We start from the raw sequence: 14,552 nt of genomic DNA, 5'->3' as shown, positions 1-14,552 counted from the left end.
TCGGTCTCACTTGTAACTGAGGTCTCATGATAATTGGTGTCGACTGCACCCATTTTGCAAAGTGTGAGATCAGATCACCTGTGTAAGGCTTGTGAAGACTCCTGACCATTAGCTGAGCTCCTATATCCGGTCTTTAAAAGAGACTGCAGAGGTTGAAAGTGGCAGTAGACTATAAGAGTTTTTTTTTTTTTTCCCTTTGCTGGTGCTTTTATGAGGACCTCTGCCCAGGGGAGGATGAGAGCAAGGTTGCCAGAAAGTTTTACATTACGGCCCTCTCTATCTTCTTACTGGGCAGCACTGTCCCAGACCCTCTTCAAGTTACTTGCGTTTTCACACCTATCACTTGTCTTCGTCATCAGACTGTCAGATCCCGGTGGACAAGGGCTGCTTGGTTCAAGGCTACATCCCCAGCGCCGGCACTCAGTAGATGCAAGGTCATTAACTGCCCAGCGAACAACGGTCTCTGAGTGAACGAACCGACACTGCGTGGAGAAGGGTAAGCAGGGTGGAAAGTGCGGATCCCAGAGGTGCCTCCCACCCGGGAACCCCGCAGCGGCTTTAGCCGGTGAGGCTCTCCCGACGCTCCAAGAAGGAAAGACCCGGGTGTGCACAGAGGTGCCGGGGGGCGGGGGAGGGTCGGAGTCCAGCCCGCCCCGCAGTCCAGCCTAGCTTTGCGCCCCCTCGGTTTCCAGGTAACGGCCGAACGCGGGCGCCGGGCAGCCTGCGGCGGGCGGACTGGGACCAGACCCCTCGGGGGGCGGGACCGAGCACTGCGGCCGGATGGAGGACGAGGAGGAGGAGATCACCGCCGCCACGCTGCGGGGCAAGCCCCGGCCGCCGCCCATCTCTGCGCAGTCCGCCTTTAGCTACGTCCCGCCGCGGCGCCAGGACCCCAAGGAGTACAGCTACTACTACCGCCAGGGCAGGGTGAGCGGCCCGGGGCGGGGCGGGCGGGGCGGGCGGGGCGGGCTGGAGAGCAGGGACGGGAGGTAGGGGGGGGATGGAGGGCTGCGCTACACTGCGGGGGAGGGGCCAGGGAGGTGCTGGGGGCGGGGCTGCAGTCCGGGGAGGGGGTCGGGTGAGGAGGGAGAATAGGGGCGGGATCACACTGCCTAGGAGGGTGCTGAGGGCGGGGTCACACTGCCTGGGAGGGGACTCGGGGAGGGCAGATGGGACGGGGCTACACTGCGGGGAGAGTGCTGGGGGCCGGGTTTCACTGCAAGGAAGGGGTCCTGGGGGCCTGGCCGCACTATCCCGGAGGGGCCTGGGGGAGGGGGAATAGGGCACCTCTGGGGAGGGCTTTAGAGGGAGAAGGGATGGGCGGGGCTACACTGCCCGGGAGCATGCTGGGGGCGGGGTTACACTGCCGGCGAGGGCTTCTGGGGGCGGGGCTGCAGGCCGGGGCCGCCCCGCGGAGTGTGGAGGGCCGGGGAGGTGGGGCTGCAGATTCGGGTTAGGACTCCGGGGGAGGGGCTGCACAGAAGAGCTGGGGCGGGCTTGAGCGGCACTGCCTGTGCGGAGTTCGGGGCGGGGCGCAGGGAGTCAGGGGGCGTACGGGTCAAAGGGGGTGGGAGGGTGGGAGAGTGGCGTCCCTCTGGGGCTCCCAGACCCCAGAATACCGCGACTACGACCACCGGCGTAAGGTGGACCCCCGCGCCCCCCACGAGAGCATGGGCAGGCTCGGAGCCGGGTGTGGGAAGGGGGGAGGGGAAAAACGCTCACCTGGAAGGGGGCTGCGAGGCCGGGCGTGCGGGCTGGGCGGCCGGGACTGCTCAGCGGGTGTTTGGAGCCTTTTAGGGGTGGGTTAGGGCCGAGCTTTTCCCCGGGAAATGAGGGAGAGCCCCTGGGCTTCTACTTCTGCCGGGAGCATCAAGGTGGGCCTGGTGCCCAGGATCTGGAGGAGGGTCGCAGGAGCGCGGGGCCACTCAGCCGGCAGGGGCACCGCTGCTTCTGGGGTCTGCCTGCCGCAGGCCTGGGCCGGCCCGAAAACAGCCACTACCTGAAGGCTTTCGCCGCAGTGACTGCGCCCGGACCGCCCAGGGCGCGGAAACCCTCCTAGAAGCCCGCCTGCGAACAAGGAAACCTCGAGGCAGGGCTGAACTGCTGCTGGCAGGGAGAGCGCGGCTGGGAGCGTCCCAGGATTGTGGCCGGGCCTCACCAGGCACACACGAGTCGTGGGGAAAGCCTGAGGGTCTACGAAGGCCACCCTGCAGCCAAAGCAGGAAGAAAAGCGAAAGGAAAAGAAACATTCAGAATTTGCGGGGGTCGTTTATTCCTTTCTTCTCCATGTTTTTCCTAAAAGTCTCCATCCAGTGTCTTGTACTGTACGTTGCTGCAGCCTGTCTTGCAGCTGGGGAAGCAGGGGCATCATTATTAAAAGGCGCATTGATTGGAGATGCTCAGCCTGCAGTGATAAGGGGTGGCCTGAAGAGGGATCTATAGATTAACCCAGTGCCTGGGAGGAAGGAGGTCTTTCCCTCCTGATGTGTGAGGTGTTCCCACCAAACACGTCCTTTTCTCCCTACCCACAATCCACAGAGCCCAAGTGAATCCCCATTTAGATCAGGTCAGCACACATTTGAGTACTTGCCACATGTGAAAGGATACCACGGAGCTTAGCTGTGCAAACAGAAGCAGTAGTTTCTAGTTTAGACAACTGTAAGGGGTTGAACCGTGTCCCCCTATTATTCTTATGTTAGAGTCCTAATCCCCTGCACCTCAGAATGTGACTTTATTTGGTGACAGGGTCTTTACAGAGGTAATCAAAGTGAGGTCCTTAGTGGGGGGCCCTGATCCAAAATGACTGCTGTCTAGGAAAAGAGGCAATTTGGGCACAGAGACAGACCTGCATAGAGGGGAAATGATGTGAATGGACAGGGAGAAGACAGCTGTCTGTAAGCCACGGACAGAGGCTGGGAACAGATCCTTCCCTCACGACCCTCAGAAGGAACCAGCTCTGCTGACACCTTGATCTCTGACTTTGGCCGCCAGAACTGTGAGACAGTGTATGTCTGTTGCTTAGCCCCTGGTTCTGGGTACTTCGTGTTTTGGCAGCCCCAGCAAACCAACACATAAACCTCAGCCAGGAGGATCTCTTGTATCTGGTAGCGCCTCTCTGCTTGGCTTTGACGATATGGAAGGACAAAAGGACAGGAGGAAGAAAGGGGACGCCTGTAGCTCATGTCCTTGCCTCCCTGTTTCCTGACTGGCCCGGGCTTGAATATCTCTGCTGACCATTAAGACAGGAATGGGATTGAGAGCAGTGGTTCCCAACCTCACAGCCACCATGGACCTCATATCTTTTCCTCCCATGAGCAATATATTTTGAAAGAACTTATTGCCAGTGAATTTATGAGTCATGCATAGCATTAATGCACAGCATGAGAGAACCAGCCAAAAATCAAGGAGTCTTGATGTTTTAAGTTGGTCCATGCTGTTTTATTGAAAGTATATAAGTATTATCCGGCTTCTTGACATAATGAAAAAATTCACAGTACACCATTTTATGTGTATCTTTGAGGGGTCTTATTGATTACCACTTTGAGGCTATAGGGAAATAAGATAAAGGATTAAGCAGGTGGGGACCAAGATACATATCTGTCAGAGAAAAAGCCAGGGTGCAGGATCCCGCTAAGGACTCTGGGCAAATGGGTTTGGGCCTGGGGAGACTGAAGCTCTGAATCAGATGGATTTACCCATCCAGCCACTAGAGCTGTGGGCGCCGGGAAAAGCAGAGAAGACCCCTCTACCCCCTGTGGGCCAGACACTACCAAGGGAAAAGGGGCAGAGTTGAGTTTGGCAGACTCAGTTTATTCTTCCTAAATTCACCAATCTGACACATGGCTCCACGTTTCTGGGGCCAAATCAACCAAGGGGCAGAGAGACGCCCAAGGTATGAGGTGACCAGGGTTCAGTACTTGGAAGCAGATCGGAAGTAGGCAAGAAGTGTACCCCTCTGGTGCAGGGGCCATGCATAGGAAGCCTCCTGGGCCAAATCTGCCCTGTCAGCTGTATTAAGAAAGTTTTATTAAAACACAGTCACATGCCCATGTGTATAGTATTGTCAATGGCAACCACACAGAGTTGAATAGTTGCAACAGTGACCATGGCACCTGCAAAGCCTAAAACAGTGACTATATGTCCCTTTACAGAAAATGCTTGCCAACATCTGCTCTGATGTCTTACTGCCAATGGAGGGATGGGCCTTAGACATATTAATGCAAAGCAGATTTTAAGAAAAAAAATTCAGTACTGTTGATAGCTGGGGTCACAGGCAAATTCAAGTCCTGAGGCCTTTAGCGTCACAGGGAAAAAAATGATGCAGGAGAAACGTTAACAACTAAATGAAAAAGCCTTCAAAGCAGCAAGAACAACAAAAGACATTTCAAAGTCCATTTGCAAGCCAGCTACCAATGGCAATAATGACCTTGTATGTGCTGGTATTCAATCAGCTACAGGATTCCAGAAGCTGATTCTCTGACCTTGAGATCATTTGGACTAAAAAGGATGAACTCTGTATCACAGGTTTGCTGGGGTCTCACCTGCCCCTAAATTCTTTGTAAATAATTCCAGGCCCCACTCAAAGCTGGGAAGAAACATTGCAAAAGTAGCTCTTAAGTCAGTTGCTGTGTGTCACACTCACAGGTTAGTTCCTTAGTAGCACAGGCCCAGGAGTCCTGCATTATTAGTCCTCTGTGTTATTAGTTCAAGCCACAGACCAAACACTCTGTCTCACCTTGCCCGTCTCGGGATCAGGGATTGAACAGCACCAAATGCATGGAGCTCTTATGAGAATTAATTTAATTAATGGGTGGAAAGTGGCACGTAGTAAGCCCAATGTAAGAAGAGCTCTTATTATTATTATTTGTTCTTCTTAGTGATGATTAGAGTTTCCTTTCATTGAGGGACCGGTCCTGGGGCCTTTTATCCTCCATCTTGTTCACTGTTGGAAATTAACACAGGTGAGGCAGGTAGTCTGCGTGTCACTCTGGTGGTTCCTGATGTTCTATAAGGCATCTCCCCCGCAGGAGCCCAGAGTCAAAGCTCTTGCAGCAGCACACTTAGTTAAAGCCCCAGTAATACCCTGGATCTTAAGACAAATTTGTCCTCTAAAGCTGCCAGCGAAAATGCTATCAAGTGCTGTCCTGCTCCCTAGGGAGCCTCTAGCAGTGTGGGCTTTTTCTACGAAATAGTGTTCCATAGATTCAGTTCAACGGTGTTTTTAAATTACTTTTTTCTTCTTCTGCCTCGTGCAACATTTCTGCTACTGAAATGGAAAGGCTAAGTCAAAGGAGAATGCCCTTTTATGACAGTTTTGATTAAATTTCTCAAAGTCTAAAAGCTACATTAAAAAAAAAAATCTTAGGCAGTTTTAGAATATGCTTTCCTTCATGCTAATGTGAATTGTGGGTAGCTGTGTCTTGAGTGAAGCTTTGCTCAGAAAATCTAACCTTAGTGTTGGTGGGATTAGCTGACTTTCTGTGACGGTGTGTGGTGGAGAGAAAGAGGCAAGGGGCTGACTGTTTCTTTACACTCCTGATACTGAATTTCCTTTGCCTCGTGCAGCCAAGCGCTTGGTAAACATAATGATGGGTGTTGACTGCACAGAGGTGCAAAGGGGTGTCCCTATGCCCACGTCCAGGATACAGGAAGCATTAAATACCAGCTCCCCAAGCCCTTCCTGGACCCTCTTCACCTTTAGGCATCAAGTACATCTGCCATACAGGCTTGGCCACTCCTAGGGGCTGTGGAGGACACATGAGCTCCAGTTCTGTTGCTGGGCCACCTGTCAAAATCTAGGCAAGTTTCTCTCTCTTATCCATCTTGCACCCGCATGCACTCCAGTCCCAATGTGTACTAGCCAAATGCAAGTGTGCCTGCCCCGCCCCCTGCCCACCAAGACACACTCCCCATCCTGCCTGATCTTCTCCTTTGCATGTGTTAGTATCTAACCTACTAAATATTTCACTTGGTTATCTTGTTGGTTTTTTCTCTCCTATTAAAATATGAGCTCCATGAGGGCAGGGATTTATTTGTGCGAATCCTCTGTCCTCAGCGATAGAAAGAGTGCCCACGGCCTCATAGTTGGTGCGTCATAAATAGCCGCTGATGAACCAGTGAGGATGAATAAATGAATAAATGAATAAACAGAGAGACAAGTCAGCGATTGATGAGCTTAGCTTCTTAGACTAAACAGAGGTTTCCTTTTGGATTATCTGATGTTTGGGTTATCCTTGACCTTGCTCTTCTCCTCGGGGGACTAAACTTGGGAGTGGACTCTGGTTGCCTCTCTCTGTCTGGGCTGGCTGCGCTTGTACTGTTCAGTGACCTGCCCCTGGGAACTTAAGGCCTGGAGGGTGGGGCTGAGTGTCTTCCTCCAGGGCAGGTGGAAGGGGGGCAGGTCACCCAAGAGGGAGAAAGGAGTGAGAGGAGAGGTCATGTGTGCCCTTCTAGCGGAAGTGATTCCTCTGGAAGGAAACACCAGGAATAGGGAATTTCCTACCACTTGGTTCCCACCAGTCATGACCACCCATGTGAGCACACGGTGCCTGCCTTTCCACATGCGTTTAGGAATGCAGTCATGTATGTCAAACTTTTAAATATAAGAACATGTTCACACACGATCACGCATCTATGTGTATATATTTGCAGCATGCTCTTTTCATTTAATAGTGTATCTCAGACTTTTCTTCAAAATCATCCCCTTTTAAGAAGTACAACAAGCAAATGATATATGAAAACAAACAGCATTTTCCCCAATATATTTGACCAAGTGACAACATGTAAGACTAGATTCAGGTTTCAGCCCCCGTGGATGGCCCTTTCTTCCTTGATGTGAATTGCTGGGGGGCAGGGGGCGGAAGAGGGGGCGAATGGGGAGCTGGTATCAATGGAAGAGAGAAGGCAACTAGCTTCATTCTTATTAAATTGATAAACTATTCAGATTATTTGGAAAGTTATGAGAATTTCCCAAACTTGTGATCTTAACACACCAGAGAGGAAACACAATCTTTGCCACAACCCAAAGAGAATAGTTGAGTATTGTCCTTTGTAAAAAGTTATCATTATGTCCTTGACAAGCTACATTTCTTCTGAGAGAGAGAATTTTGAGCAATATTAAAATTAATGAAAACATACTCCTTAAGCTTCATACACTGCTTGACTCCCAAGGAGAAGCACTGAATTTATTAGAAGTAAAATGAGGCCCTTATGAATCAAAGAAAACCATTTTCAGTCACCTTGGGAATTTTCAGTTTTAAAAGTAGGTCACAAAGCTCTGGGTAGGCAGACAGTACCTGAAAGCCTCCAGGTGAGAGATAGCAGTACTATGTCCCCTGAGGAGAGGAGATGAGAGGAGCTCGGTCATAACCTTATTAATAAAGGTGGGCTAGGATGTGCTATGCAAACAAATGGACCCCAAACCCTGAGAGTCTTAACTAGTGGTGTGTCAGAGCCTGATCATACTGACAAAGAGGGGACTTTGAGCATCTCTTCTGAACTCTGCATTCAGTTGGAAGCCTGAAATTGGCCATGATGGGAGTATTTACACCACAGAAATTAGCAAACACTACAAATCAGGTCTTTTTTCTCCAGAGAGCAGGTTGTTAACATAAGTGCGCCGGTGGCCTTAAGCATATAAACATAACGTAATGAAATACAGCCCAACATGTATGTTTCTCCTGGGCGGGCCTTCTTAATGCAGTTACTTGGGAAACTGAGCTTCTCTGTTTTAGTGACTCCATTATTGCCAGGACCTGGGAATCTTTGGGACTTTGGGTCTCTCCCTGGATCCTTTAAATTGCTGGTCAGTGAGCAAGGAGAGAGAGTGTGGAGGCCTGCTGTGAGTTTCTTAGGGACCAGGCCTAGGAGATGGCGTCCACTGGTTTCACCCACATTTCCTGGCCAGAGCTGGTCACTTGGCCCTGGCCTAATTGTGATGGAAACTTACAATGAAGAGTGCATTTATATTCAGAATGGTCTGGAAGGGAGGAGAAAATAAAGGACTTGAATCTCAGTTTGCTCAAAATCTTCCCCCAGCTATTTGTGTGAGAGTTTGTGTAACTTCTGGGAGGAAGAGAGCTTCCAAGTTTGGGAGGAGGCACTGGGTATAATAAAGCCCACAACCCCAGAAGAGACAGCCCCCAGGCACCCTGTGGGCTGGAGGTGGTAGGCTAGGACTTCTTCCTTGTTTATGAACTTGCATTAGTCATGATAAGCTAGGTTATGCTGCAGTAACGAACAACCCCCAAAGTCTCAGTGGCCTGAAACAAAGCTTATTTCTCATGCTAAGCGTCCAACAGGGATCAGAAGGGTGACTCTGCCCAGTACCGTCCCTCCGTGGCCACCGTGGAAGCTGCTAACACCTCAGTCTGAAGCTTCAGGAGTCCCTGGCACCAGCTCTTAAATACTTCCGATCGAAGAGTCACATGTCACCTCTACGCACCATTCATTGGTTAGAACTGGGCTCATGGCTTCACTAACCTAAAGGAGAGGGAAGATTAATCCTCTGTGTAGTCAGTAGAGGAGCACTGAACATTGGTGATGTCTATCAAGCCAGTAGGTCTACCGATTCAGTTTACCTGAGCGGAGTGTTCCATGGTTGGGTCTCTGGTTCCACTGCAGTAACCTTTGTACTATCTCTATCCTTACTTTCCATCATTCAAAAGATGGCTACTTCTCCTTATCGTGTATGTTGTTAGAGCTGCTGTAACAAAGTACAACAGACCTGGCTGCTTAAACAACAGAAGTTTATTGCCTCACAGTTTCTGGAGGCTAGACATCTGAAATCAAGGTGCTGGCAGAGTTGGTCCCTTCTGAGGCTGTGAGGGAGAAGCTGTCCCCCTGCCTCTCTCCTTAGCTCAGCTGTCTTCTCCCTGTGTCTCTTCATATCATCTTCACTTTCTGCCTATTTGTGTCTGTGTGCAAATTCTTTTAATAAGGGCACCAGTCTTACTGGATTAGGGACCCACTCTATCCCAGTCTGACCTCAACTAATTTCACCTTCAGTAGTCTTATTTCCAAATAAGGTCATGTTCTGAGGTACTAGGGGTTGGGACTTCAACATATGAATTTAACACACAGGGAGCTTACTCCCCAGTGGCCTTGGCTACAGTGGTGTGGTCCCTCCTGTCAACTTCATTTGCATCCACTTGTTACCCCCAGGCCAGACAAAAGCTGATCCTTCCTTCTTTGGTGCTACTGTACTTTGTACATACCTCTGTTCCTCCCTGGGTGTTATGTTGAGATATTTTAATTAGTGGGTTTATTTCCATTCCCAGCCTTTAGGTGGTCTCCTTTAAAGTAGGGTCTCCCTATTTCTGTTCCAGAGTCTAGGAGAGTGCCTGGCACAAAGTAGACCCAATGTGCTTTGGAGGCTGAAAACTGAAGGCCCCCACTGGTCTTATGGCGTCAGCCCAGGGCTACAGACTGGAGTGATTTTTCAGTGTTAGGAGTAGGGGTCACCATAGGGAAACTGATGATGGGTGATCAGACACCACGACCAGAATAAGACCAGAATACATTATAATGATACTCAAAACACAAAGGAGCTAAGGAAATCAGGAGAGAAAAATAAAGGGGCTCTGCTTTGCCTTTAAAAAAAAAAAAAGTCATCTGTGAAACAGAGGAAATCCCTTGAGAGATTTTAATAGCAAAATATCAGGAACCCAGAAGCTCTGTTTTGTGGCAGCATCTAAATCCAGTTTGGCTTTTCTTAATATCATTTTGCTTCAAATCATAAAGGAATAAAAAAGACTGAAAGAAGAAAGATTAATAATTAAAATCCGGGAAAACCCAGATTTTTGGTTTGATTAGGATTTGGAAATGGACAGTCACATTACTAAGTAAGGCTGCCTGCCTGGTGATGGATTGAATTTTTCTTATTTTTCGATGATAGAAAAAAACTCGTTTTTACTCTGGAAAGTCCTGAGTAAGCAAAATCCCCACACAGAAGACTTAAAGATTCTGATCACATCCGTCAGCAGTGAGATTTCTAATAAAGACTCTTCTAAGATATAGTAGGCTGTTGGTACCTAATCCTGGGGATGGGAGTCCGGCATTGCTGCTCATAGATCTTACTTTCATAGAGTATTTTAGGAGACCCAATTAGAATGAGAAGAAATAGGCATTATTCTGAAAAGCTGCATATTGCAGTGGGTTTCTCCATCATAGGGGACAGAATGAAGCAAGACTTCCTTCCTCGTTCAGGTAACAGCGATGGCATTCTCATTCTGTTCTTGAGTTCGTTCCTCCCTCTTTAGTCTTTCTCCCAGGACAAGTCCAAGGACCCCAGGGGCTTACTCAGTTCAGGAGGGGCAGGCGGGAATGGGCCACCTGCACAGGAAGCCAGCACAAGGGGGATCCCTGTTTCCCCTTCTGTCAGGGCTGCCCCCTTGTGGTGGGGCTGAGCCGCACACCCGGGAGAAGCTAGTCACTGCAGGGAGCAGAGACTGGCCGCTGGCCTCCTCCTCTCTGGCCCAAGGTTCTCAGGGTGCAGAAGGACTCTGGCTGCAGGTGCAGCTCCCACTCAGGTGCTCGGTCCTAGGAAACCAGGTCATTCTGTTGCCCACGGCAGCTCTTTTCCGAAACACACCCATTTCACGGGTCAGTCAGGCCAGGAGGGATTCCAGTGACAATGGAAAATCTACATTATGACCAAGAGCCCAGCCTACATTACCGTGTAAATGCGGGCGATGTAGGGGTGATGGGGTTTCAAGTTACTGTTCGTGTCTGCCTCTGCCGGGCCTGGCCAGTAGCTCTGAACCCCAAAGGGAAGGGCCTGCATTGTAATACCCCCTTTACAGAAGGTGAGCATGTTCCTTTGGAGAATTTGTGTCCCACCATCCCAGCACAGTGGGTGGCATCCTTGAGCTTCTGCTGTGTCTCTGCCGGACCCGCTGGCCCGGTAGCTTACCCAGAAAAAGGTTTCCTGTGAGGTTTGCTTAATCTCTCTAGGCTAGAAATGAGCACCCAGCCAACCCCACCAGCTTCTGCTTCTGTGGACATCCTACACACTGATGTTAAAGATACTGAGATTTCTTCTTCATTTCCTGAAGGTTTTTTAAGTTTGAATTTTATTTGATAAGCAAATGTCTGATTTTTACATGGGCAAAGTGATGGATGTTTTCTTTGTGATATTTCCCCATTGCTTTCTTGCCTAGGAGGTCCCTTGTGGGTTTTCCTTTCAGTTATTTTTCTAATCCATCCAGAGCTTACTTTTGTCCATAGTGTGATGTGAAGACCCAGCTTTCTTTTTCTTTTTTTCCCAAACAGCTAGCCAATGTTCACAGTACCAAAAGCTGAATAATGTATCACCTCTCCACTGATTTGGGTCTTTTGCTTTTTAATCCCATGAGTACAAGGTTACCTTCAGGAGGTTGTAGGGTGTAGGTGGCCTTCAGGAGGCGTGAAAGTCAGGGCCGGCCAAACCAATGCGTGCACAGGCCCAGCAGCTGAGTGGGGGAGGGAAGACAAAGCCAAGAAGAAGCTCCTGCGAGGCGACCTCATTAAATGACCATCAGGGCACGGATTCAGAAGCCATGGCTCCTGTCTCTAGTCACTTGGAGTGACTCGGAACGTAGGCAAACCAGGATTCCAGCATCACTGAATAAATGCCTTGAACGTGGTACCACTGAAATTCTGAAGAACTTGAAAATAATGTTTCTAAAAGATGGCGTTGTTTTCCTGACTAGATGGTTAATGGCACCAGGACAGCAGCCGTGTCTGAGTTATCTTCAAACCTTCCCGAGCTGGAGTGGCACGTCGTGCACAGGACAGATGAGCTGTGAAGGAGTTTTCATGGCTGGGCTGAAGGTACATCACACTCCAGCCATATCCGCTGTTGTCAGCAGCTCTTGAGTTCCCACACTGAGAATGGGTGGGATGTGTTTTCCAACAGACTGCACGCAATGTGCATCCTTTTCACCGTTACCTTCTACCTCTGTGTCCTTCCGTCGGAGGGGGACTCTTCTAACATTACTATTCAGGATAAAGACAAACAAGCAAGCAGAGGTTAGAGGCCCCGCAATCCCAAATTCCAGCGAGGTGGCGCATCTGCCTTTGCTGCTGGAGGATTCAAGGCAGCTGGCCCTGGGCTGGAGGAACAGAAATGACAGGCCTGACTTACAAGGCGAAGATTAAAGATCAGCTAACGCGTGGATTTCTATTCCTTTTACTAGATACCAAATGAGGCAGTTTTATTTTTGTAGTAAGAAAAATTGGGGATAAAAAAATGGAGACGTTACAGATGGCAGCTCCGTTAACGGGATCATTTTCTAACACATTAGAGCTGTGCGTGTGAGTATTTTATACTATGTTTGGATATATGTGTATATTATACATATGTATATATACACATATATAACATATACCAAATATATGTGTTCATATACATATGAATTACAGTTTTTATAGCTGCCACATATGATTAAAGAAAATATTTCTCTCTAGAGAGGGAGAACTTCTATTTGGGTATATTGTCCTAGTATTCAGTTATTGTTAGTTTTTCAAAGCAGTACAAGCCTATTATACAAAATTTGAGAAATTCAAGAAAAGTAGAAATGAAGGAGAGGGACTTCCCTGGCAGTCCAGTGGTTAAGACTCCAAGCTTCCACTGCAGGGGGCGCGGGTAAGATCTCTGGTCGGGGAGCTAAGACCCCACATGCCACGCGGCATGGCCAAAAAAAAAAAAAAATGGAGGAGAAAACACATATATTGAGTGGATTATCATAATTTTAAGACTTGAACCCTAGGGTGGAGTCAGGGAGAGCCAGGAGCCTCCTCTGGGAAGAAGGAGTCTGTAACAGTCTAGGAAAAGTGTCCCTGGAAACATCTCCATCCTGTCGGGCCTCTCAGGAACTTGGGGCCTGGCGTCCCTGCTCTGGTCACTGCCCGAGGGGTGGTGACCTTCCCCATACACGTTCGGTGCAGTCAGGAATCTCTATACATCTCCACTCTTCATCAGGGAGAGTTTGGGCTCTCAAGCCGCATGAAGCTTCCACAGCTCAGCCCTTGAATAAACCCATGGCTTTCTTTCTCTTTTTATTCCCAGACCGGAATCATTTCCCTCTATGACTGTGTTTTTAAGAGGAACCCAGGTTATAATCAGAAATTGCACCGAGACGACAGAGAACATGCAAAAAGCCTGGGACTTCATGTTAACGAGGAGGTAATAGTAAGGCAGGGTATCGCTGGGTGTGAACAGATTCACTGTGTGTGTGTTTACTTAGCACTGTGTGCAGTTGGCTGCACGTAACTCGCCTTTGTGAGGCTCTCCTCTGTCTCACTGTGCCAGGAAGTGAGGACTAAGCTACTGTCACAGCTCACTCCATTCTGCCATGTTAAACTGTGTATTAATTTTTGTGACTGTTGGTTAGTCCTCTAGAATGTAAGAGTTCCATGACAGCAAAACTCAGGAGTTCTTTTCAATAGATAAATAGGTCTTTGCTTAACCTCCCAGGCCTGGCTATCATAGTTCTAAGAACACTGGCCTTCCAGGGATGAAACCACACATGCAGGAAAGAGTATTTCTCCCAAGTCACCAGGCCACTGTATGTACCACATACGGCTCAGTTCTTCTTTTATCTCTGCATGGTTTTCTGAGAGGAAGGGCTTTGCTTCTCGTCAGCTGCACAGGGTGGGTGGTGACCAACAGAGGGAACCAAACTCACAGGGTGAGAAGGTCAGGCTCACAGCAGGTACAGGGGGTTGGGTGGTGGGTTGGAGGTGTGGGCGTAGAGAGGGGGGTTGATAGGGATGGGGGTGGGGGAAGGAGGCTGTGCATCCCCTTGGCATGGTCGAGCCCACCTGCCGCTGGATTAGACCCTCTTCCACACTAGGACATTGTCTCTCTAAATCTGATCCGAGGACAGTATGTTTATTAAGATCTGGATTCTGTATTAATATCATAATCTTTATACAATACACAGAAATCTGGATGAAAAAGCTTCTGGTGGGATTCCTTTTTGGATCAGAGGATTTTTGCCTGTAGCAGCTAATGTTTAAGAATACCACCGTGTCACTTTCAAAGAAACCTCTAACTGCTGTGAAATTAAGTGATGGAGGTACTATGAAGTATCACCACTTAAGTCACAGACATTAACTTTGTTTTTCTGTTGTTTTGGTTTGAGTTAATTCATTCCAAGTTGGTAGTGAAGTTAGTGCTTTTCTCTCATAAGCACACACCTGGCATGACTTAGATCCAGTCAGAGTTTTTGAGCACCTCCCATGTGCCACTGAGTATAAAGGGAAGAAAACAGAAGTGTCTGTCCTCCTAGAGCTGACATTCCCACGGGGAGACAGAAAAATAAAAGCCAAATAAATAATGACCTGGATGCCAGGTATTGATAAGTGGTATGCAGAGAAATACAGTCTTTTAAGGGGATGGAGAAAATGAAAGGGATGAAGGGGGCTGGGGACATGATGGGGGGCCTGGGGAGATGAGGGTGTCTGGGGGATGGAGCATGGGGAGATGGGGGATAGGGGAGATGAGAGGTCTGGGGAGATGGTAGATCTGGGGAGATGAGAGGTCTGGGGAGATGGGAGATCTGGGGAGA

The 14,552-nt window shown here is 49.0% G+C and overlaps 1 protein-coding gene across 1 annotated transcript in view; it reads left to right on the top strand.

Annotated features, from left to right (window-relative positions):
• The first annotated feature begins 700 nt into the window (after positions 1-700).
• CFAP90 (cilia and flagella associated protein 90) overlaps positions 701-14,552 on the top strand; it is a 14,473-nt gene continuing 621 nt past the window's right edge. Inside the window, exons 1-2 of the mRNA XM_027125380.1 lie at positions 701-927; positions 13,049-13,165. Of these exons, the coding sequence (XP_026981181.1) occupies positions 781-927; positions 13,049-13,165 (264 nt within the window). The 5' untranslated portion in view covers positions 701-780. The remainder of the gene's footprint in view (positions 928-13,048; positions 13,166-14,552) is intronic.

The sequence above is a fragment of the Aethalodelphis obliquidens genome, unplaced genomic scaffold (assembly GCF_003676395.1).
Source record: "Aethalodelphis obliquidens isolate GAN/ISIS:26980383/991018 unplaced genomic scaffold, ASM367639v1 scaffold29, whole genome shotgun sequence".
Lineage (NCBI taxonomy): Eukaryota > Metazoa > Chordata > Mammalia > Artiodactyla > Delphinidae > Aethalodelphis > Aethalodelphis obliquidens.
The sequence above is the reverse complement of the archived record's forward strand: the minus strand, read 5'-3'. Positions and strand labels throughout refer to the sequence as shown.